Source organism: Lissotriton vulgaris, chromosome 2_2 (genome assembly GCF_964263255.1).
Source record: "Lissotriton vulgaris chromosome 2_2, aLisVul1.2, whole genome shotgun sequence".
Taxonomy (NCBI): domain Eukaryota; kingdom Metazoa; phylum Chordata; class Amphibia; order Caudata; family Salamandridae; genus Lissotriton; species Lissotriton vulgaris.
The window spans coordinates 77,717,456-77,740,019 of record NC_141688.1 but is presented as its reverse complement, the minus strand read 5'-3'; the positions used below and the strand labels follow the sequence as shown (position 1 = coordinate 77,740,019).

General features: G+C 43.4%; 1 protein-coding gene across 1 annotated transcript in view; it reads right to left on the bottom strand.

Moving 5' to 3' along the window:
* The window catches only part of LOC147729031 (uncharacterized), a 113,384-nt gene that overhangs the window by 39,101 nt on the left and 51,719 nt on the right, over positions 1 to 22,564 (bottom strand). Inside the window, 5 exon segments of the mRNA XM_086959781.1 lie at positions 394 to 455; positions 999 to 2,275; positions 14,217 to 14,362; positions 16,968 to 17,029; positions 17,458 to 19,118. Of these exon segments, the coding sequence (XP_086815907.1) occupies positions 394 to 455; positions 999 to 2,275; positions 14,217 to 14,362; positions 16,968 to 17,029; positions 17,458 to 19,118 (3,208 nt within the window).

Here is a 22,564-nt window from a genome sequence, read left to right as displayed (position 1 = left end):
TATTGCGTATATATATATATATATATATATATATATATATATGTTTTCCCTGCATTAAGAACGTACTCCGCAGCAGGTAGGTTTCACACCCTTTATTTGAAAATGAAAGTGTCATTTCATTCAGACCTTTCTCAATCCTCCTGCCTGACGCGTTTCAAAGCTTTCCTGCTTCTTTTTCAAAGGCATCCGTGATTTCACAGCAATGTTCCTTGAACGATAGATAGATAGATAGTTTATGGAGAGGGAGAATTCCTAATGTACTTTACACAGCTGGCATGATCATATCAGCTGGTCTATTCTATATCTCTGCTTTGGGGCCGGAATTTCAACAGCTATATAAAGTCTCTTCTTTCCAATTCTAAGCATGTACAATCTGTGTAAATATATACATACCGAAACTCTATCACATTCACAGCTTTGCAGTTGGGGAATTTCCGTTTATATATCTCAGTCAGCTGTGGGTGTGAAAAAAGACAAGTCAGACGAAGCTAATCTAAGCTCCCAAAAACATCGCGGGGTTCTGTGAAGCTCATGAAGGGGCGACTACAAAAGATCCTGGCATTACAACGTGTAAGAGCATTAACACAGAATAAAATGCACATGAAAAATTGTCCATTCCTGCAATTCCAAGCCCTAAAATGGACTGATTCCAATGCTAGAGATGCAATGGAGGCCCCTGGTCTATGCCACATTATCTAAGCGCATTAACAGTGAGAATAACATGCACACCTGAAAGACTGTTCATTCCTGGAATTGCAAGGGACAGAAACCAATGCTAGCAATGCAATGGAGGCCCCTCTCTGTGCCACATCAACAAAGATGCTGAACTGCAAATGACAAATGTCTGTTCAATTCTTCTCCATAAGGACCTACACACCATGCACTACAGAAGGGCTTATGCATACTGCAGGCTGTACTCTTTTCTCTTCTGCACGGGTGTATTCATCAAGAGGCACATTTCACTTTAAGTGCTAATTTCAAAATGTATCAGTGCTTACCAACGTTTCAAGGCTGTTCTTCAAATCGATGTACTCCGGGGAGGAAGCGTTCTTCAGATTTTCAGAAAAGTTCTGACTTGTGATTCTAAAACTCAGAGAGGCACTGGTGACCGGAGCCGCGCTGGTGGAAGTGCTGGCTGAAGATGACGTTGTGTTTGTTACAGCGGCCGAAGTGCTGTTTGTGCTAGAATGTGTCAAAGGTGTTGGCAGTGAGAGAGAAGGAGCTGTAGAAGTCGATGGTGCAAATGATGATGAATTTGATGTACTAGGTATCGATGCAGTGACTGCTTGAGTTGAATTGGTCGCATTAGATACAGATGCAGTGACTCCTAGAGTTGAATTGGTCACATTAGATACAGATGCAGTGACTCCTAGAGTTGAATTGGTCACATTAGATACAGATGCAGTGACTCCTAGAGTTGAATTGGTCACATTAGATACAGATGCAGTGACTCCTAGAGTTGAATTGGTCACATTAGATACAGATGCAGTGACTCCTAGAGTTGAATTGGTCACATTAGATACAGATGCAGTGACTGCTTGAGTTGAATTGGTCGCATTAGATACAGATGCAGTGACTCCTAGAGTTGAATTGGTCACATTAGATACAGATGCAGTGACTCCTAGAGTTGAATTGGTCACATTAGATACAGATGCAGTGACTCCTAGAGTTGAATTGGTCACATTAGATACAGATGCAGTGACTGCTTGAGTTGAATTGGTCACATTAGATACAGATGCAGTGACCCCTAGAGTTGAATTGGTCACATTAGATACAGATGCAGTGACTCCTAGAGTTGAATTGGTCACATTAGATACAGATGCAGTGACTGCTAGAGTTGAATTGGTCACATTAGATACAGATGCAGTGACTGCTAGAGTTGAATTGGTCACATTAGATACAGATGCAGTGACTGCTAGAGTTGAATTGGTCACATTAGATACAGATGCAGTGACTGCTAGAGTTGAATTGGTCACATTAGGTAAAGATGCAGTGACTGCTAGAGTTGAATTGGTCACATTAGGTAAAGATGCAGTGACTGCTAGAGTTGAATTGGTCATATTAGGTGGAGATGCAGTGACTGCTAGAGTTGAATTGGTCATATTAGATACAGATACAGTGTTTGTAGAAGATGTATTTGTCAAATTAGGTGGAGATGTGGTATTAGATAGAAATGTAGTGCTTGTAGATGCCAATGTGGTGGACTGAGTTGTAGAGGTTGAGGAAGTTCTGCTTGTTGATGGTGGCGAGCTTGTTGAAATGGGAGAGACGACACCTTGGAGAGAGAGAAGACTACATGACCAAATGTGTATTTATAGGTGAACATGTTTCAAGACGTTAGTTGGAACCAATGATAAAAGTGATCCCCTTATATTAACACATATATAAGCCTCCCGTTCCACCTTTTTACCTTGTACCCACAAAATGAAAGAAGACACCTGTTACTTCCAACACTACAGAAAAAACACTAAAGAAAAATATTGAAAAGAACGCTTTCATAGCTATAAAGTACTGTGATGCAGCACCTCACCACCAAGCTCTTGTAGAAGCTTTTCACCTACTCATCGACTAGTGTTTGTTCACTCAAAGCATGCTTGAACTTAAACTATTTGAGCAGCCACACACCATGATGCTTATTTGTTTCCCAAATTATTATTTCTTGTCTTGGAGTAATTTTCACTGTGGGATATATGAAGTCTCCTTTTTTGTTGTCTGTTTTCTGTTGTCTGTCACTTGATTTTTTTCAGTTACCTGCTCAGAGGAAGAAGCAGAGTTCCAAACACTATTTTTGGGGGAAATCTCTTTTTAATGAAAACATGAACAGTCGTACAACAGCTAATAGACCACAGAGGCCATTCCTCAAGACAGACCAGGCAACATTATAGTTTACATTTTTATTACTGACCTCAATCCCCCCCCTTTATGATTCATTGCCATTTCACTCAAAAGTAGTGATTCCTGAGGCAACTCCGCCCATCAGTGTGGAGAGGAAGACACCTATATAAGCATTTCATTTACCCCTTATTTATTCCCATTTCCAGGGCAGCCCCTGTCCTCGTAGACGACGTTCTCAGCCCCCACCTACCAGTCCATATATCTTTACCACTCCCCAAGAGTTGGCGTCTCTTGGGCCCCCTTCTGTTGGGCAATGTTACGCTTAAACAGTTGCCTTTCCCATAGTTACTCAAAGTTGCTCTATACGGCTCAAATCAGTTGCCTCGCAGACGTTAAAAAGACACCATTTAGACGTGGGTGGAAGGTCCCTCCAACACACTCTTTGCAAGTCACATATAATAGCCTCCCAATATGATTTCACTACTGGGCACTCCCATAGTACGAGGTAAAACATACCCTCTTGTCCGCATAGTCTGCGACACTTCGTGTCCTCTCCCCTGCCCACCTTAACTAGAGTGCTACAGGAGAGGTAGGATCTATGACAGTTTGGATGAGATGGTCGCTTCTTTAGGGAAGTCTAGCACCTCTTGCCAGTTCTCATCCTCCTATTCCCCCAGGTTGTCCTGCCAGTGTTATTAAAGACACAGGAGAGGGTCAGGTGAATTATTGAGTCGTTTTTGTTAAAACAGGGAGGTTGCATGCTGGGCCATATGGTCAGTTAGTTTCCTATCTTCTAGTGACGATGCTTATGGCTGGTCACCGTCCGGAGGGATAGCTGCCTTCAGAGGATGTCTTATTTGTTAGTACCTAAATGTTTCTGAAGCCGCCATGTCGTAGTCCCGCTGTAAATCTACAAATGGGATGACCACCCCCTTTGACCACTGGTCTCAAACTATCGATGTACCTAGGAGATCCCATTTATCAAAAGCCAGGCAGCCACTCAGCCTACCTAGTTTGTCTGCCTCCCATAGGGGCGTAGCTTGGGTCACTTCATTATGCCACCCCAGCTTCCTGTTCAGTAGATGCCAAAGTGCGACTGTGCGTTTTGTTGGGCCTGTAAGGCAATGCTCTTTGGGGTTTGGTTATAGTGCTTGCATGTAACCCCGGGACCTAGGACTAGCCTGTCTATTCAGTATGCTGGTTCGTCGTGTGGTAGGGTAACCAGATATTGAGAAGCAAAAGCCCCGGAGAGGTAAGACAGAAAAGTCGGACTAAAGACTTTCATGTTACTTTAATGTCGGGTCTGTCCCAGTTTTGCATTCCCATGTAAATATAAATGGGTGTCTGTTTTAACAAATATTATATTCGAGCAGCAGCTTGATTTATGTGTAGGTGAGGACGGGGATCCCCTTGTAGAGGCCGCTCCGTAATGGATCTGCCCGACGCGTTTCGAAGCTCCATCTGCTTCTCTTCAGGGGCTTTAACGCAAGCGGATCCCAATACTTACCTACTCATAAATCAAGCTGCTGCTCATGTGCTACTCAAAGGTGGACAACCTGGCAGCGAGAATATATATATGATATATATATATATATTTTTTTCACACGCATTTACAAGGCATCATATAAAAGCTGTGGCAGGACCTCCACTCTGAGACCTCCCGCCACTCTTATCTCCTCCCTACTCTGCATTCCTCTGCTGTGAGCAGGCGGTCAACCTCCTATTGTGTTGCCTGAAAGTCAAATTATAAAATAAATCACCAAAAGTTTAATTTCTGCTTTACAGGGTGACTATCTTCTTCCTAAAAAACTGTACATTTCTTAAAAATTAGGAAAAGCGCTGGGACACGGGGACAGTCCTCTCAACACTCAACCGGGACTGTCCGGGGAAATCCGGGGCATCTGGTCACCCTATTGTGTGGTTGGTGTACCCACTGACTGATGACCGCCAGTTGGGCTGCCCAGTGGTAAGTCTGAAAGTCAGGTAGTGCAATTCCACCGTAGATCCAAACACTGTTGATCATTTATTCGAAAGGACATCCAAAGTATTTCTCTGTGACTCTCCTGGTAATTTTGTTTGGGGCAGAGTGGTAAAAAAAAACCTCTACTTCTATCATTAGTAGATGGGTGAGATTCACAAATTTCTTCTTGGTATATTGAGAAGAACAAGTACATGGGTGGTTACCACTTGGAGGAGGCTAAGGGGGTCTCCTTTTCTGAGTCTCATGGAATCTTTCTCATACATTTATCGAGAACTACCAGGTGGCTGTGTCAGCCATCTGGTCACAATGTTATTTGTAAGACAGCTTTGTCAACTGTATTGTTAACTTAATGAAAACATGTTTTTTCGCAGTGCAAGGTTTCTGAATATGTGCATATTAAAGGGGAGAGTATCTTAATCTTTCAATATCTACACTCTGTTAGGAGGTATGGGCAGTGTGGAGGTAATGCTGCGATCATTTATTACTAAGCTTCATTACTCCTAGTCCGATGCTTCTTGTCTCAGTCCTACAACCCCACTCAAGGTGTGCTAATGCCAGGACACAAAAAAGTAGTAACCAGGATACATTGGAATGGAGGGTGGATTGCAGAGCAATTTTACAAACAGTGCAAGGACTACCAAATTGAGTTTGATAGTTGTTTCTATGAGTGAAGCACAGTATGTCCTTCTGTCAGCCGGGTGAGAACACTCACAATGTTAGGACTGGGATGAGGAAGCAACTGACTAGGAGTAAAGATGATCACTGACATGGAATTGATGCACTGACAGACTGGTTGCTTGTCAGCCCCTCTGCATCCTCCACACACCAATGTCAGTAAGACTCTGTATCTCCTATTCCCTAGTTGCAGCACTGAGGAGGTAAAGTGGACATAATAGTGAACAAGTGATAGTCAGTGGTGTGGTTGATAATGGTGAAACATGATAAGATGTAGAAACTATCTGCAATTACAGCAGTTCCAGAGCAAGGATTTTTAGAACCTCAGCCAAATCAACATTTGGATCTTCTGGGCTTTTGTACCACAGCGGCAAGGCCTTTATGAGCACATCTGGTGCAATATGGCACATTTTTATGGACATTTCTGGTGGCATTTTCAGGTAACCGTCTGCAATGGGCTTAATGCAACGTCATCTCTAGGCCTCCAATGGCTCTTTTGCTCTGGTGTCCAGCAGAAAACAGCAAAGGAGCGATTGCTATGCAGTCTGTGGGATTGTGGCTGGTGATAACACTGCAGGGGCTAACTACGTATTGAAACTGTAACCGTTGTGTTTTCCCTGCCGTTTAGGTACTTCTGTGAGATTAACTTTTGTAACAGAGCCTATTGTTATATAATTGGGTTTATAGGTCTTCTAATGTCACTTTTGGAGATGTCAATGACGGACACGGAGCATATAACATCTTGACATACACTCCTACACCGTTGGTAAAATTACACTAGAGACAGTTGATCCACTGAGTGGAATGTCCCTCTCTTAGACTGAACCATGAGAGGAGAAATGCAGGGCTGGACAGCCGTCTAATGTAAGCCCTAGAACCTGCTGCCCTGGGACGAACCATGTTATTTGGAACATTAGAACCAATGGCCACTACAAGGATTTTTGTCAACAGAAGGACATTGATATTTTGCCAACTTGAATTCTAAACTTTCTGTAGGCTATCGACAGAAGGTACTGGTTTTCAGTGGCTGTGACATACAGCTTCATGAGGGCCAATGGGAAGTTAGAGTTCAATCAGACAATGGAAACTTTGTTGGTTATTCCTCAATCCCCCCCAAAACCCATACTCTACGGAGATAAGCTGAAAGCCTAGCCTGCTGTCAGTAAGGAAAGGTCAGTGGCGCTGCTCTCAGTTTTAATGCCAGGGGTTTGGTCCTATTGTTAGCCTTAAATATCCTTGGTTTTAATAACAGTGAGTTTCTGACCTGCTGTCAGTGTTTGGAGCCCTCAGAGTTACTGATAGTGGGTTTGTGGTTTCCTAACAATATCTAGAGCCCTCATTTTTAATGAACAATCGTGTTCGTTGCCAGCGTCTTGTGTGTGGGATTCTGGCCCGCTGTCAGTGTTTCGGTCCCCGAGTTAAATGACTGGTAATTTCAGCCACAGTTGTAGTCTAGGTGATTGAGTACTTGATATGTGCGGGGTCTGGCTTGATGCCAGGGTCTAGGGATCTTGATGTTTATGCAGGTGTGGTGGTGCACTACTCTCAGTGTCTGAGGGCCTCAGTTTTAATGCCAGTGGAGTTCCATTCTCATGTCATCGCTTGCACCCATTAGTTATTACCGCCCTGGGAGGGCTAACCTTCTGCCAGGGTCTAAGGCCATTGGTTCGAACATACTATTGTCCGAGGACTTACATTTTAATAAGAGGCAGCTTCTGGGATGCTACCAGCTTCTAGAGCCTAGGGTTGGGCAAACTGACGGTCCATGAAGATGTGCTCCCATGGTAAACAGCCTTCACTACGAAATCTCAACCTCACATGCCACTACCATACAGGCATTACAACGAATGAGTCTTTACAATGCAGTATTTTACAACAAATATGCCTTTACAGCACATTCCGTAGGAACGAAAAAGTAAATATTTGGTTGGTAGGTAGGGATATATAGAATATATATATATATATATATATATATATATATATATATATATATATATATATATATATATATATATATATATATATATATATATATTTTTAATACCAAATGCCCTGAGCATTGAGAAGGCACACGTCACCTCCCGCCTTCCAGGCTTGTTGTGCTGCTTACATCTTGCTTCCCCTGCAATCTATTCACCTTCGCCGACGCGTTTCGGGGCTCACGGCCCCTTCTTCCTGGGCGTGAACAAACGAGCTCTGAGCCTGCATTCAGTGATTGCTTTTTTATTTCACCTCAGCCCCGCCTCCATTGTCACATGTTTAGGTGGTAACACGGGGTGTTGTGGGGCACGTAGTTTCCCATGCAGGATTAAGTTCGAGTTTTCAAGTTCAATTAAAAGGTCCATTAATAACTCTGAGTGAGTTTCGGGGAGGTATGTTGTAAGCCCATTATGCACCAAGGGGGATGACGCTGTCAAAAGTTCGGATAAGTTCCAAGCTGCAGCTCCGTGCAGTAGATGGGGGGCGTTTCCTTCAGCTGCCGGTGGTGCTCTTCTCCACGGCCGGGCCGCCGTGCGTTAATCTTAATACCAAATGCCCTGAGCATTGAGAAGGCACACGTCACCTCCCGCCTTCCAGGCTTGTTGTGCTGCTTACATCTTGCTTCCCCTGCAATCTATTCACCTTCGCCGACGCGTTTCGGGGCTCACGGCCCCTTCTTCCTGGGCGTGAACAAACGAGCTCTGAGCCTGCATTCAGTGATTGCTTTTTTATTTCACCTCAGCCCCGCCTCCATTGTCACATGTTTAGGCGGTAACACGGGGTGTTGTGGGGCACGTAGTTTCCCATGCAGGATTAAGTTCGAGTTTTCAAGTTCAATTAAAAGGTCCATTAATAACTCTGAGTGAGTTTCGGGGAGGTATGTTGTAAGCCCATTATGCACCAAGGGGGATGACGCTGTCAAAAGTTCGGATAAGTTCCAAGCTGCAGCTCCGTGCAGTAGATGGGGGGCGTTTCCTTCAGCTGCCGGTGGTGCTCTTCTCCACGGCCGGGCCGCCGTGCGTTAATCTTAATACCAAATGCCCTGAGCATTGAGAAGGCACACGTCACCTCCCGCCTTCCAGGCTTGTTGTGCTGCTTACATCTTGCTTCCCCTGCAATCTATTCACCTTCGCCGACGCGTTTCGGGGCTCACGGCCCCTTCTTCCTGGGCGTGAACAAACGAGCTCTGAGCCTGCATTCAGTGATTGCTTTTTTATTTCACCTCAGCCCCGCCTCCATTGTCACATGTTTAGGTGGTAACACGGGGTGTTGTGGGGCACGTAGTTTCCCATGCAGGATTAAGTTCGAGTTTTCAAGTTCAATTAAAAGGTCCATTAATAACTGAGTGAGTTTCGGGGAGGTATGTTGTAAGCCCATTATGCACCAAGGGGGATGACGCTGTCAAAAGTTCGGATAAGTTCCAAGCTGCAGCTCCGTGCAGTAGATGGGGGGCGTTTCCTTCAGCTGCCGGTGGTGCTCTTCTCCACGGCCGGGCCGCCGTGCGTTAATCTTAATACCAAATGCCCTGAGCATTGAGAAGGCACACGTCACCTCCCGCCTTCCAGGCTTGTTGTGCTGCTTACTTCTTGAAATAAAAAAGCAATCACTGAATGCAGGCTCAGAGCTCGTTTGTTCACGCCCAGGAAGAAGGGGCCGTGAGCCCCGAAACGCGTCGGCGAAGGTGAATAGATTGCAGGGGAAGCAAGATGTAAGCAGCACAACAAGCCTGGAAGGCGGGAGGTGACGTGTGCCTTCTCAATGCTCAGGGCATTTGGTATTAAGATTAACGCACGGCGGGCCGGCCGTGGAGAAGAGCACCACCGGCAGCTGAAGGAAACGCCCCCCATCTACTGCACGGAGCTGCAGCTTGGAACTTATCCGAACTTCTGACAGCGTCATCCCCCTTGGTGCATAATGGGCTTACAACATACCTCCCCGAAACTCACTCAGAGTTATTAATGGACCTTTTAATTGAACTTGAAAACTCGAACTTAATCCTGCATGGGAAACTACGTGCCCCACAACACCCCGTGTTACCACCTAAACATGTGACAATGGAGGCGGGGCTGAGGTGAAATAAAAAAGCAATCACTGAATGCAGGCTCAGAGCTCGTTTGTTCACGCCCAGGAAGAAGGGGCCGTGAGCCCCGAAACGCGTCGGCGAAGGTGAATAGATTGCAGGGGAAGCAAGATGTAAGCAGCACAACAAGCCTGGAAGGCGGGAGGTGACGTGTGCCTTCTCAATGCTCAGGGCATTTGGTATTAATATATATATATATATATATATATATATTTGAAGAGTGAGGGGTAAAAGGTCCCAATCCCTTACTAGCCAATTGAGCATACGTTTATCTCTTTTTCTGGTTCTTGCCCTGGACAGAGGAGCGGCCCATAACCCCGTAAAGTTAGCAAGATGCGACAGGTTTGTCTGGGCAAGATGCTTTTCATCTGAAATTTTTCCTGGAAAAGTTTCTGATTCCGCACTGGTTTTTCATGAAGTGTTTGTAAGTTTTATTCGCACTCTATTCATCAGAGTGGGTGAAAGGAAGAAACAGCCAACACGTGTTTTGCCCCCTTACATGGCCATCTAGCCTGGGGTTTCTTCAGGGCGTGTAGAGTCTTATATGTTCTATCACGTCGTAGATAATGGAAGTTCCTATGAATTCTCAAGTCTCGGGCGTATTGCCAGGTCAGGATACTTAGTTCAGCTAACGTTCGCTTCATGAAAAACCAGTGCGGAATTGGAATTTTTTCCAGGAAAAATTTCAGATGAAAAGCATCTTGCCCAGAAAAACCTGTCGAATATGTATATATACATATATATTGAGGAGACAGACAGACAGACAATTGCATCCGTCCTTCATGGGCCGGTTTTACTTTGGGGCTGAAACGTAGGGAACTCAAGGGAACCTTGAACTCTTATTTTGAGATTTCTTCGCAACATGAAATCCCATCCCTTGCCTGACATAGCACTAATTAAAGACTAACATTATGGTACTGCCAAAGGTACTTACCGGATTATTGCATGTTGGGAGATGTAGTTTACATATTTTAAAACTGCAGCTGTGATCAAGAAGGCGGAGCCAGCTAACCTCCTGCCATTGGGAAGGCCGTGCATGAAAAAAAGGGAGGGACGAGGAGCAACCTTGAGCAGCAATCGGCATCTGAGGAAGGTGTAAACCGAAATGCATTATGCCAGGCTAACAGTCATTAAAAGAAATTCCCGAAGCTCCCCGCTGTGTCCTCTGGTCTCTTTGATGGAGGGGTCCTTCTTGGATATTTTCACACGTTTGCAGATAGCGCATTAAAGAGGACCCGTTCCGTTTGTGTCCTGTGAATATTGGCAATGTGACAGCTCCTCTTTTTTAGAGGTATCGGATTCTACAGTACCGCCTCAGGGTCAGCCAGGCAAGATGCCACTGTCCGGTACAGCCCGTGACTTCTTGGGGAAGGGGGATCATTGTACCCGTTCTTCATGGCCGGTTTGACTTTGTACTTTGGGGCTGAAACGTAGGGAACTCAAGGGAACCTTGGACTCTTATTTTGAGATTTCGCCACAACATGAAATCCCCTCCTTTGCCTGACATTATAGCACTAATTAAAGAGTGACATCATGGCACCGCCAAAGGTATTTACCGAATTATTGCATGCTGGGAGATGTAGTTTACATATTTTAAAACTGTAGCTGTGATCAACAAGTGGCAGCCAGCTAACCTCCTGCCATTGGGAGGGCCATGCATGATAAAAGGGAGAGAGGAGGAGCAACCTTGAACAGCAATCGGCATCTGAGGAAGGTGTAAACAGAGATGCATTATGCCAGGCTAGTAGTCATTAAGAGGAATTCCCGAAAGCTCCCTGCTGTGTCCTCTGGTCTCTTTGAGGGAGGGGTCCTTGTTGGATATATACATATATATGATACGGACCTGCAGAGACCTGGCTCTGGGCCACAGGGGCGGAAACAGCACAAGGTGATGACTTAGTTTTGACAGACTGGATTCCCTAACGGTTTTTGATTTAACGCCCTGAATCAAATTATGGGGGTACTAAGAGAATTGGGGATTTCCAATTGGGGATTCCCACTACCTGCTTAGCATGCTTATTAAGCTGCATGATGCCAACTATGCCCAAGTAAGATGTGCAAAAGGGGGATAATTAACCAAGAGACTCCCTGTTGGCAGAGGAGTTAGGCAGGGTTGTGTGCTTGCACCAACCCTGTTTTGCCTCTGTCAACGCACTCATTGCCCAACTTACAGAGGTCAAGGACAATGTTGCCCCAAAGTTAGCAAACTCAAAGGTTCCAGCATCAATGTTTCCTGATGACAATCTTGTTGTCAAAGTCACCGATGGGTATCCAGAGGATATTGGATAGTTTTGTCATTTTCTGCAATAATAGGGGCTTGGAGATTAACACTATGAAAACCAAGTTCATGATGGTTAATCCACCCAAGAAAACACGCTCAAATCCCCAACTAAATGGCACTCCACTGGCTAGGGTTCCTGTATTTGAATATATGGGTGTTACCCCTACTGAAAATATGGACTGGGGGCCCCAAATAGCCAAAGCCAAATTAAAACTAGCCCAGACCTCCGGGGGGGGGGGGGGGGGCGATAGCTAAATTGATAAGGGAATCGATCAATAAACCTATTGGCCCTGCTATTAAGATCTTTATGGCTTAAGCGGGGGGAGCCACGCTCTATGGGGCTGAACTCTGGGGCCACCCCTTTAGGCAAAGCTGAGAACAGTTTCCTAAGACAAATTTTGGGCCTCCCGCTTAGCACCCCGTTAACCCCTTTGCGGTTAGACTTGGGTATATGCCCGATTGAAGATGAGGTTGCCATACGACCCTTAACCTTTTGGCGTAGGCTGTGGGTGACCCCAGAATTGGCAGAGTACCAAGTAGAAATGAAAGGGCTACTTGGCTACCCAGGGGTATTAAAATAAATTCCTTGGTTTGCACATATAAGGGATGAATGTGAAAGGATAGGCAAACCAACCCTCTGGAGAAACTCCAAAGAAACTAGCTCCAAAGTCTCCCGAGCAGAACTTGTGAGAACCTATCGAATCCAAAAACTGGAAGCCATTCATACAAAGCCGAATTTAGGTGTTCTGACTACAGAATTCCTTACCGTAAAAGAGGACTCTAAATTAGAACCCTTCCTGGATGATATCCTGCCGTTCTCAGCCAGAAAAATATATGTCCAGTTCAGATACAGTATCCTACCCCTTCGGGCATTTACATGCAAATGGGCTGGATCGTCCTAAAGGGGGTGTCCAGCATGTAACTACCAAGAGGAGTCATGCATGTCCTATATTTTTATCCCGGGTATAAAGCCGCAAGGCAGTGTTGGCTTATACAATTGTGTCGGAACTTGGGGTTTGTGCAATGCCAGGCGGTATTTAGAGTTTTGAAGCACAACACCTCCAAGCCTATCGTTTTTCTGTCTCCCGATATCTAAATGCAATGTTTTGGAGGAGATGGGCATTTTTAGAAAAGGTAAACCAAACAAAAATTACCGGGCAGATAACAATACCAATACAAGTGTCCAGTGCATACATTATTTTATTGTTATAATAAGGGAGAACAGTTTTTAAATCTTTTTTATATGAAATGATGATTTTACTGATGTTCACAGTTTTAATTTTTTAATGTATTAATTGTTATGTTATGCACTGGCTGATTTACACTAAATGAACTTATTTGTTAGCTGGTACTTTTGCCCATGTATTGTTCCCTTTGTCTTGTACGCCACTATTGCACTGGTATTTTTACCAATGGAAATGTCATGTTCGCCAGTGCAGTCAATTTGCCAGTGATGAAATAGATGTCTCTACTTTAGGGAGTGTTTAAATTTATAATGTTATGTTTGTCATGTTTGTATACTTTTAAGGTCTTAACAATCAAAATAAAGTTTTTTGAATGAAGAAACGGATTCCCTACTTGTGCCCACTTGGGAATACTGCTACTATAGGGCTCACAGCAACACCCACATGGGGGTACAACAGTTTGAGACTGCAAATGCCAGATGCCTATGCGGTGGAAGAACACGCCCATTGGCGCGGGACTATAATTTAAAATACGCAGGTGTTCTCACTGAGTTGCTGCTGTTGTCTTTGGCTGTTTGGCTCGTGAGTAAGGTAGTGACTCTGAAAGGCGTTGAGCCTTGACAAGAAAAGCAGAGTTTCCACAAGCTGCCTTCGTCATCTTTGAGATCAATATAGATATAGATATGTGTGTGTTATACTTACCAGTTACATTTTTACCAAGCATATGCCTTCATCATGCATGCTTTTACAACGAAAGATTGTTGTAAATGCATGCATGGTAAAGGTATATGCATGGTAAAGATGCATGCATTGTAATGACGGCATAGTAAAGGCATGCGTGGTAGTGGCATGTGTGGTTCCATCATACAACCGTGCTGCCATGCTCTGCAGGAGCGGCAAGGGTGTGACATACACCTCTCGACATGGATGTCCTAGCTCAGCAGTCGGGGTCTTTTACTGCTTTGTTTGTTGCAATATTCCCCATTCCAAGGTAGTTTCGAAGCTCAGACCATCTGACGGTGGAAACATCAATTGCACAAAACATGAGTTCTATATAATGATGCCACAGTTCCTTTTCTGTCTCTGTTCACAGTGTGACATGGCGGTTTCACTTTTGATTTCAATCTGATGTAAGAAGCCCAAAAGCTGGACCCTCCCATTTGAGGTCCCCCCCCCCCTCATGTAATCAGTGTCACTCACTGGATTGGATGCTCGTGGGGTCCACTGTAAAGTTGCCCAGGCCACCGCCGGCCACGGTCTGATTGAGGGTACTGGTGATGTTCTCAGTGGAAGGCACCAACGTGTCGTTAAACTCGACACGTGTCACGACAATCACAGAACCTTCCCTACAAACAAACATGACAAGTGCGCATTACTTTACATGAGACTCAACGAAACTATTAGGTTACAGTGCCTTTAACAGAAACAATACCCATGTAACTAAATCAATACGTTTTATTCTTCTTTTTACTGCAGAGAATCAAACAGTCCTGACCCGTTCTCACTTGCTTTTTCAATAAACATTTCCCAGGTTGATAAATACAATGGTTTTATATTGACTGCACCAAAAGTAACATGACAATCTATGATGTTTCACTTGCAATATGGCTCTATATTACTATCATGTGGGTCTCTTGGCATTTACTAACCCCTCCCGTTTAGCCTCGTGGTTTATTATGTCACCAGAACTCCTCAATCACATTACAGGACCATATTACGTGGTTACTTGTAGGAACATATTGAGCGTTAGTCATAATGCACTTTTATATCTTATGTTTATTTTGATGCAATTGTAATGAAAACAATGCCTGTTTTCAAAGAGGTAAATATTTAGTGAAAACAATAAGTGAAATACTGGGCTATATGGTTCGTAATACAAACAAAAAAAACATTATTCCTGTTTTAAAGTATGCTGGTATGTATTCTGTCCATCAGGGTGGTGGAGAACATTACGTTCGCCGTCCTGACAAAGGAACACCATATTCAGAGATCAGTGCTGCCTCTGCAGTGATCTCTATATAGTCAAATAAACTAATACTTTTGTGACAGAAGTACGTTTGTGATGGAGTACCCTGTCCGCCAAGGTCTATTACAGGCCCTTTATCATGTAAACAAAAATGCAGGATTTTATAGAAAACAGGCTTTGTTTGTTAAAAAAAAGTCCATCTGTCTATATTTATTTATAAATAAATATAAACAGTTCTGTGTCATTTGATAAATATGCACAAACATTTGCACACCTATAGCCAAACTGGATACGATATGTGCAGATATTTGCAAAGTAAAAGATTGAGGGGCAGTCACAATACATGCTTCTCCAGTTTTAGGTCCTATATGGAAATGTGTTCTTTGCTACAGCAAAATGTGCTCTAACGATTTATATCAAACTTGGCATGAACGAAGAATGTCAATCAAAGAATTTCACTCTTTGTGAAAATGGTCAAATTGCTAACAATATAAAAACTTGGTGGTTCTGAATCCCATTTTAATCTTTCATAAAATGTTTTTGGCTAAGGGCTTGATTTTTTTTCTGCTATCATGGAATATTGCCCAAATACACAATTTTGCAACATGAAAAGAATCACACAAAAAAGAGGTTGTGGCTTAGGCAGGTTGCAGAGTCTGGTTGGTAGTGAGAGTCTGGGCCTGGCCACAGGTATGGCCGTTCATCCAATTAATGGGACACATTGGAGTGTGGGTACAAAGCGTGTCATCAACCCCCTCTGTGCATGGCCATATGCAGTAAGGTTGTAGTCTGCGACAAAAAGGAGGGTTGAGTACAGAACCAGACCACAGGCCAAGCACTGTTTTCAAACTTTCTTCCTGCAGGCTGTACACACCGGCACTGGCCCCAAGAGTGACCTAATGGCAGGCTTGGGAGCATGACTGCAAAGATTTTAAGCATAGAATTAGCACAGTGCTATACACGTCAAGCGAAAAAGATTCAAGGTCTTTTGTCATTTCTACAGCAAAATCTTTAAGCATAGAATTAATACAGTGCCATCTACGCCAAGCTGTTAAATGACAAATATTACAGATTTGGATTGGTAAAATACCACCCAAACCAACCTGAAATGAATAACTGACCCATGCCCTATGCTTAAACACTTTGCTAGGAAAACAGACATTTGAAGTGAGCCGATTCAGAGTGTCATCACTGGTGTTGTAGGGTGCCCTATACAGGAGCTGCTCTCCACCTAAGTTTGGGAACTACCCAGAGCTCTCCGTTTTTTGTTATATATAATATTACCTATTGATACAAAAGGCTGTGGAGTTTAATGGAGAGATTGATAATTATTTCCTCTACTGCGCAGTATTACATTTTATCTTAATAATGAATTCATTGCTGCAGTTATAAAAATTTATGAGGAGTAATCTTATGGAAAACCGTTAGTGAGATTTTTTCCTAAGAAAAGAATAAATATTTTATACTACAATAATATTAATTTTATATGATTTTACCAGATTTATTCATCTTAAATTTATTCAAATGTGGCATTTGTACCGGACATGTATATTTGCACAACTATTGGATAGTAGTATTTTTTCTATGTTGTCCGGATGACACTCTGTATTCCTTTATGCACTGTCACTTTAAATATTGGTCTCTGCCTACCGCAATTTGCCATGTGATCAAGCTTCGTTGGAAGCAAAACGCGTAATGGTGGCTGGCTGGAAAAATAAAATCACCTTGAATTAGCACAGAATTCGGGTCTGCTTTCGTCATTTGTGCGAAGAACTTCGGCGGCTGCCTGGTTTGAGTGACGACTTACGTTGATATATTTCATTTGAGAGAGAGATCTTAATGTACTTTACACAGCTGGCATCATATCAGCATTTAATGCCCTCTATCTGTTCTGTAACTCTGCTTAGGTGCCGGAATTTCAACATTTTATGAAGTCTCTGCTTTCCAATCAGAAGAATGTACAATCTGCGTAAATATATACATACCGAAACTCTATCACTTTCACAGCTTTGCAGTTGGGGAATTTCCGCTTATACATCTCAGTCAGCTGTAGGTGTAAAAAAAAGACAAGTCAGACGAAGCTAATCGAAGCTCCAAAAAACATCTCGGGGTTCTGTGAAGCTCATGAAGGGGCGACTACAAAAGATCCTGGCATTACAACATGTAAGAGCATTAACACTGAGAATAAAATGCACACGAAAGACTGTTCATTCCTGCAATTCCAAGCCCAAAAATGGACTGATTCCAATGCTAGCGATGCAATGGAGGCCCCGCTCTGTGCCACATCAACAAAGATGCTGAACTGGAAATGACACAAATGTCTGTTCAATTCTTCTCCATAAGGACCTACACACCATGCACTAGAGAATGGCTTATGCATACTGCGGGCTGTACTCTTTTCTCTTCTGCACGGGTGTATTCATCAAGAGGCACATTTCACTTTAAGTGCTAATTTCAAAAGGTATCAGTGCTTACCAACGTTTCAAGGTTGTTCTTCAAATCGATGTACTCAGGGGTGGAAGCGTTCTTTAGATTTTCAGAAAAGTTCTGACTTGTGATTCTAAAACTCAGAGAGGCACTGGTGACCGGAGCCGCGCTGGTGGAAGTACTGGCTGAAGATGACGTTGTGTTTGTTACAGTAGCCGAAGTGCTGTTTGTGCTAGAATGTGTCAAAGGTGTTGACAGTGAGAGGGGAGAAGCTGTAGAAGTCGAAGATGGTGCAAATGATGATGAATTTGATGTACTAGGTATCGATGCAGTGACTGCTTGAGTTGAATTGGTCGCATTAGATACAGATGCAGTGAGTGCTGGAGTTGAGTTGGTCATATTAGATACAGATGCAGTGAGTGCTGGAGTTGAATTGGTCATATTAGATACAGATACAGTGACTGCTTGAGTTGAATTGGTCGCATTAGATACAGATGCAGTGAGTGCTGGAGTTGAATTGGTCACATTAGATACAGATGCAGTGACTGCTGGAGTTGAATTGGTCACATTAGATACAGATGCAGTGAGTGCTGGAGTTGAATTGGTCACATTAGATACAGATGCAGTGACTGCTTGAGTTGAATTGGTCGCATTAGATACAGATGCAGTGAGTGCTGGAGTTGAGTTGGTCATATTAGATACAGATGCAGTGAGTGCTGGAGTTGAATTGGTCACATTAGATACAGATGCAGTGACTGCTGGAGTTGAATTGGTCACATAAGGTAAAGATGCAGTGACTGCTAGAGTTGAATTGGTCATATTAGTTGGAGATGCAGTGACTGCTAGAGTTGAATTGGTCACATTAGATACAGATGCAGTGAGTGCTGGAGTTGAATTGGTCATATTAGATACAGATGCAGTGACTGGAGGAGTTGAATTGGTCACATTAGGTAAAGATGCTGTGACTGCTAGAGTTGAATTGGTCATATTAGGTGGAGATGCAGTGACTGCTAGAGTTGAATTGGTCACATTAGATACATATGCAGTGACTGCTGGAGTTGAATTGGTCACATAAGGTAAAGATGCAGTGACTGCTAGAGTTGAATTGGTCATATTAATTGGAGATGCAGTGACTGCTAGAGTTGAATTGGTCACATTAGATACAGATGCAGTGAGTGCTGGAGTTGAATTGGTCATATTAGATACATATGCAGTGACTGGAGGAGTTGAATTGGTCACATTAGGTAAAGATGCTGTGACTGCTAGAGTTGAATTGGTCATATTAGGTGGAGATGCAGTGACTGCTAGAGTTGAATTGGTCATATTAGGTGGAGATGCAGTGACCGCTACAGTTGAATTGGTCACATTAGATACAGATGCAGTGAGTGCTGGAGTTGAATTGGTCACATTAGATACATATGCAGTGGCTGCTAGAGTTGAATTGGTCACATTAGATACAGATGCAGTGAGTGCTGGAGTAGAATTGGTCACATTAGGTAAAGATGCAGTGACTGCTAGAGTTGAATTGGTCATATTAGATACAGATACAGTGTTTGTAGAAGATGTATTTGTCAAATTAGGTGGAGATGTGGTATTAGATAGAAATGTAGTGCTTGTAGATGCCAATGCGGTGGACTGAGTTGTAGAGGTTGAGGAAGTACCGCTTGTTGATGGTGGTGAGCTTGTTGTTGAAATAGGAGAGACGACACCTTGGAGAGAGAGAAGACCACATGACCAAATGTGTATTTATAGGTGAACATGTTTCAAGACGTTAGTTTGAACCAATGATAAAAGTGATCGCCTTATATTAACACATATATAAGCCTCCCCATCCACCTTTTTACCTTGTACCCACAAAATGAAAGGAAAACACCTGTTACTTCCAACACTACAGAAACACTAAATTTAAATATTGAAAAAAATGTTTTCATAGCTATAAAGTACTGTGATTCAGCACCTCACCACCAAGCTCTTGTAGAAGCTTTTCACTCACTCATCGACTAGTGTTTGTTCACTCAAAGCGTGCTTGAACTCAAACGATTTGAGCAGCCACACACCATGACGCTTATTTGTTTACCAAGTGACTTTCTGGTCTTGGAGTCATTTTAACTGTGGGATATATGAAGTCTCTTTTTTTGATGTCTGTTTTCTGTTTGTTTGTCACTTGATTTTTTTCAGTTGCCTGCTCAGAGGAGGAAGCAGAGTTCCAAACACTATTTTTGGGGGAAATTTATTTTTAATGAAAACTTCACCAGTCGTACAACAGCTAATAGACCACAGCAGCCATTCATCAAGACTGACCAGGCAACATTATAGTTTACATTTTCATTACCGACCTCAATTCCCCCTTTATGCTTCATTGCCATTTTCCTCAAAAGTAGTAATTCCTGAGGCAACTCGGCCCGTCAGGGTGGAGGGGAAGACACATATGTCACCTATATAAACATTCCATTTACCCCTTATTTATTCCCATTTCCAGGGCAGCCCCTGTCCTCGTAGATTATGTTCTCAGCCCCAACGCACCAGTCCATATCTCTTTATCACTCCAAGAGTTGGCGTCTCTTGGGCCCCCTACTGTCGTGCAATGTTACGCTTTACAAGTGCCTTTCCCATAGTTACTCAAAGTTGCTCTTCACGGCTCAAGTCAGTTGCCTCGCAGACGTTAAGACGACACCATTTAGGCATGGGTGGAAGGTCCCCCCCCACACACTCTTTGCAAGTCACATAAAAAAGCCTCCCAATAGGATTTCACTACTGGGCACGCCCATAGTATGAGGTAAAACATACCCTCTTGTCCGCATAGACTGCAACACTTAGCGTCCTCTCCCCTTCCCACCCTAACCAGAATGGAACCGGAAAGGTAGGATCTATGACCTATTGGACTAGTCTTGGATGTGATGGTAGCTTCTTTCGGGAAGGCTTGCTTCTCTTGCCTGTTCTCATCCTCCTATTCCCCCAGGTTGTCCTGCCAGTGTTACCAAAGACACAGGAGAGGGTCAGGTGAATTATTGATTCGTTTTTGTTAAGTCAGGGAGGTTGCATGCTGGGCCATATGGTCAGTTAGTATTTTATCTTCTAGTGGAGATGCTTATGGCAGGTCATCGTCCGGTGGGATAGGAGCCTTCAGAGGATGTCTTATTTGTAAATACCTAAATGTTTCTGAAGCCGCCATGTCGTAGTCCTGCTGTAAATCTACAAATGGGATGACCACCCCCTTTGACCCCAGGTCTCAAGCTATCAATATACCTATGAGATCCCATTTATCAAAAGCCAGGCAGCCACTCAGCCTATCTAGTTTGTCTGCCTCCCATAGGGGTGTAGCTTGGGTCACTTCATTATGCCACCCCAGCTTCCTGTTCAGTAGATGCCAGAGTGCGACTGTGTGTTTTGTTGGGCCCGTAAGGCGATGCTCTTTGGGGTTTGCGTATAGGGCTTGCATGTATCCCTAGAACCTAGGACTAGCCTGTCTATTCAGTATGCTGGTTCGTCGTGTGGTAGGGTAACCAGATATTGAGAAGCAAAAACCCCAGGAGAGGTTAGACAGAAAAGTAGGACTAAAATCTTTCATGTTACTTTTATGTAGGGTCTGTCCTGGTTTTTGAATACCCATATAAATATAGATTTGTGTCTGTGTAAACAAAGAAATAAAAACATATATATATATATATTTTTTTTTTCCAAACGCATTTACAAAGCTACATTACATAAAAGCTGTGGCAGGACCTCCACTGAGACCTCCCGCCCCTCTTATCTCCTCCCTACTTTGTCATTCCTCTGCTGCGAGCAGGCAGCCGACTTCCTTCTGTGTTGCCTGAAAGAGTCAGACTATAAAATAAATTCCCATGGAGGCGTCTCTTGAAAGGAGACTAAAAGTATAATTACTGATTTGCAGGATGACTTTCTTATTCCTAAAAACTGTACTTTCTTGAAAATTAGGAAAAGCACTGGCACACGGGGACAGTCCTCTCAATACTCAACCGAGACTGTCCGGGGAAATCCAGGGCATCTGGTCACCCTATTGTGTGGTTTGTGTACCCACTGACTGATGACCGCCACTTGGGCTGCCCAGTGGTAAGTCTGAATGTTTGGTAGTGCAATTCCACCGTAGATCCAAACACTGTTGATCATTTGTTTGAAAGGACATCCAATGTATTCCTCTGTGACTCTCCTGGTAACTTTTTGTTTGGGGCAGAGTGGTAAAAAACCCTCTACTTCTATCATTAGTAGATGGGTGAGATTCACAAATTTTTTCTTGGTATATGGAGAAGAACAAGTACCTGGGTTGTTTCCTTTTGGACGAGGCTAAGGGGGTCTCCTTTTCTGAGTCTCATGGAATAATCCTCATACATTTACCCAGAACTACCAGGTGGCTGTGTCAGCCATCTGGTCACAATGTTATCTGTAAGACAGCTTTGTCAACTGCATTGTTAACTTAATAAAAAAATGTTTTTGCGCAGTGCAAGGTTTCTGAATATGTGCATATTAAAGGGGAGAGTATCTTAATCTTTCAATATCTACACTCTGTTAGGAGGAGGTAGGGGCAGTGTGGAGGTAATGCTGCGATCATTTATTAGTAAGCTTCATTACTCCTAGTCCGATGCTTCCTTGTCTCAGTCCTACAACCCCACTCAAGGTGTGCTAATGTCAGGACATAAAAAAAAGTAGTAACCAGGATACATTGGAATGGAGGGTGCATTGCAGAGCAATTTTACAAACAGTGCAAGGACTACCAAATTGAGTTTGATAGTTGTTTCTATGAGTGAAGCACAGTATGTCCTTCTGTCAGCCGGGTGAGAACACTCACAATGTTAGGACTGGGATGAGGAAGCAACTGACTAGGAGTAAAGATGATCACTGACATGGAATTGATGCATTGACAGACTGGTTGCTTGTCAGCCCCTCTGCATCCTCCACACACCACTGTCAGACTATGTATCTCCTATTCCCTAGTTGTAGCACTGAGGAGGTAAAGTGGACATAATAGTGAACAAGTGATAGTCAGTGGTGTGGTTGATAATGGTGAAACATGATAAGATGTAGAAACTCTCTGCAATTACAGCAGTTCCAGAGCAAGGATTTTTAGAACCTCAGCCAAATCAATATTTGGATCTTCTGGGCTTTCGTACCACAGTGACAAGGCCTTTATGAGCACATC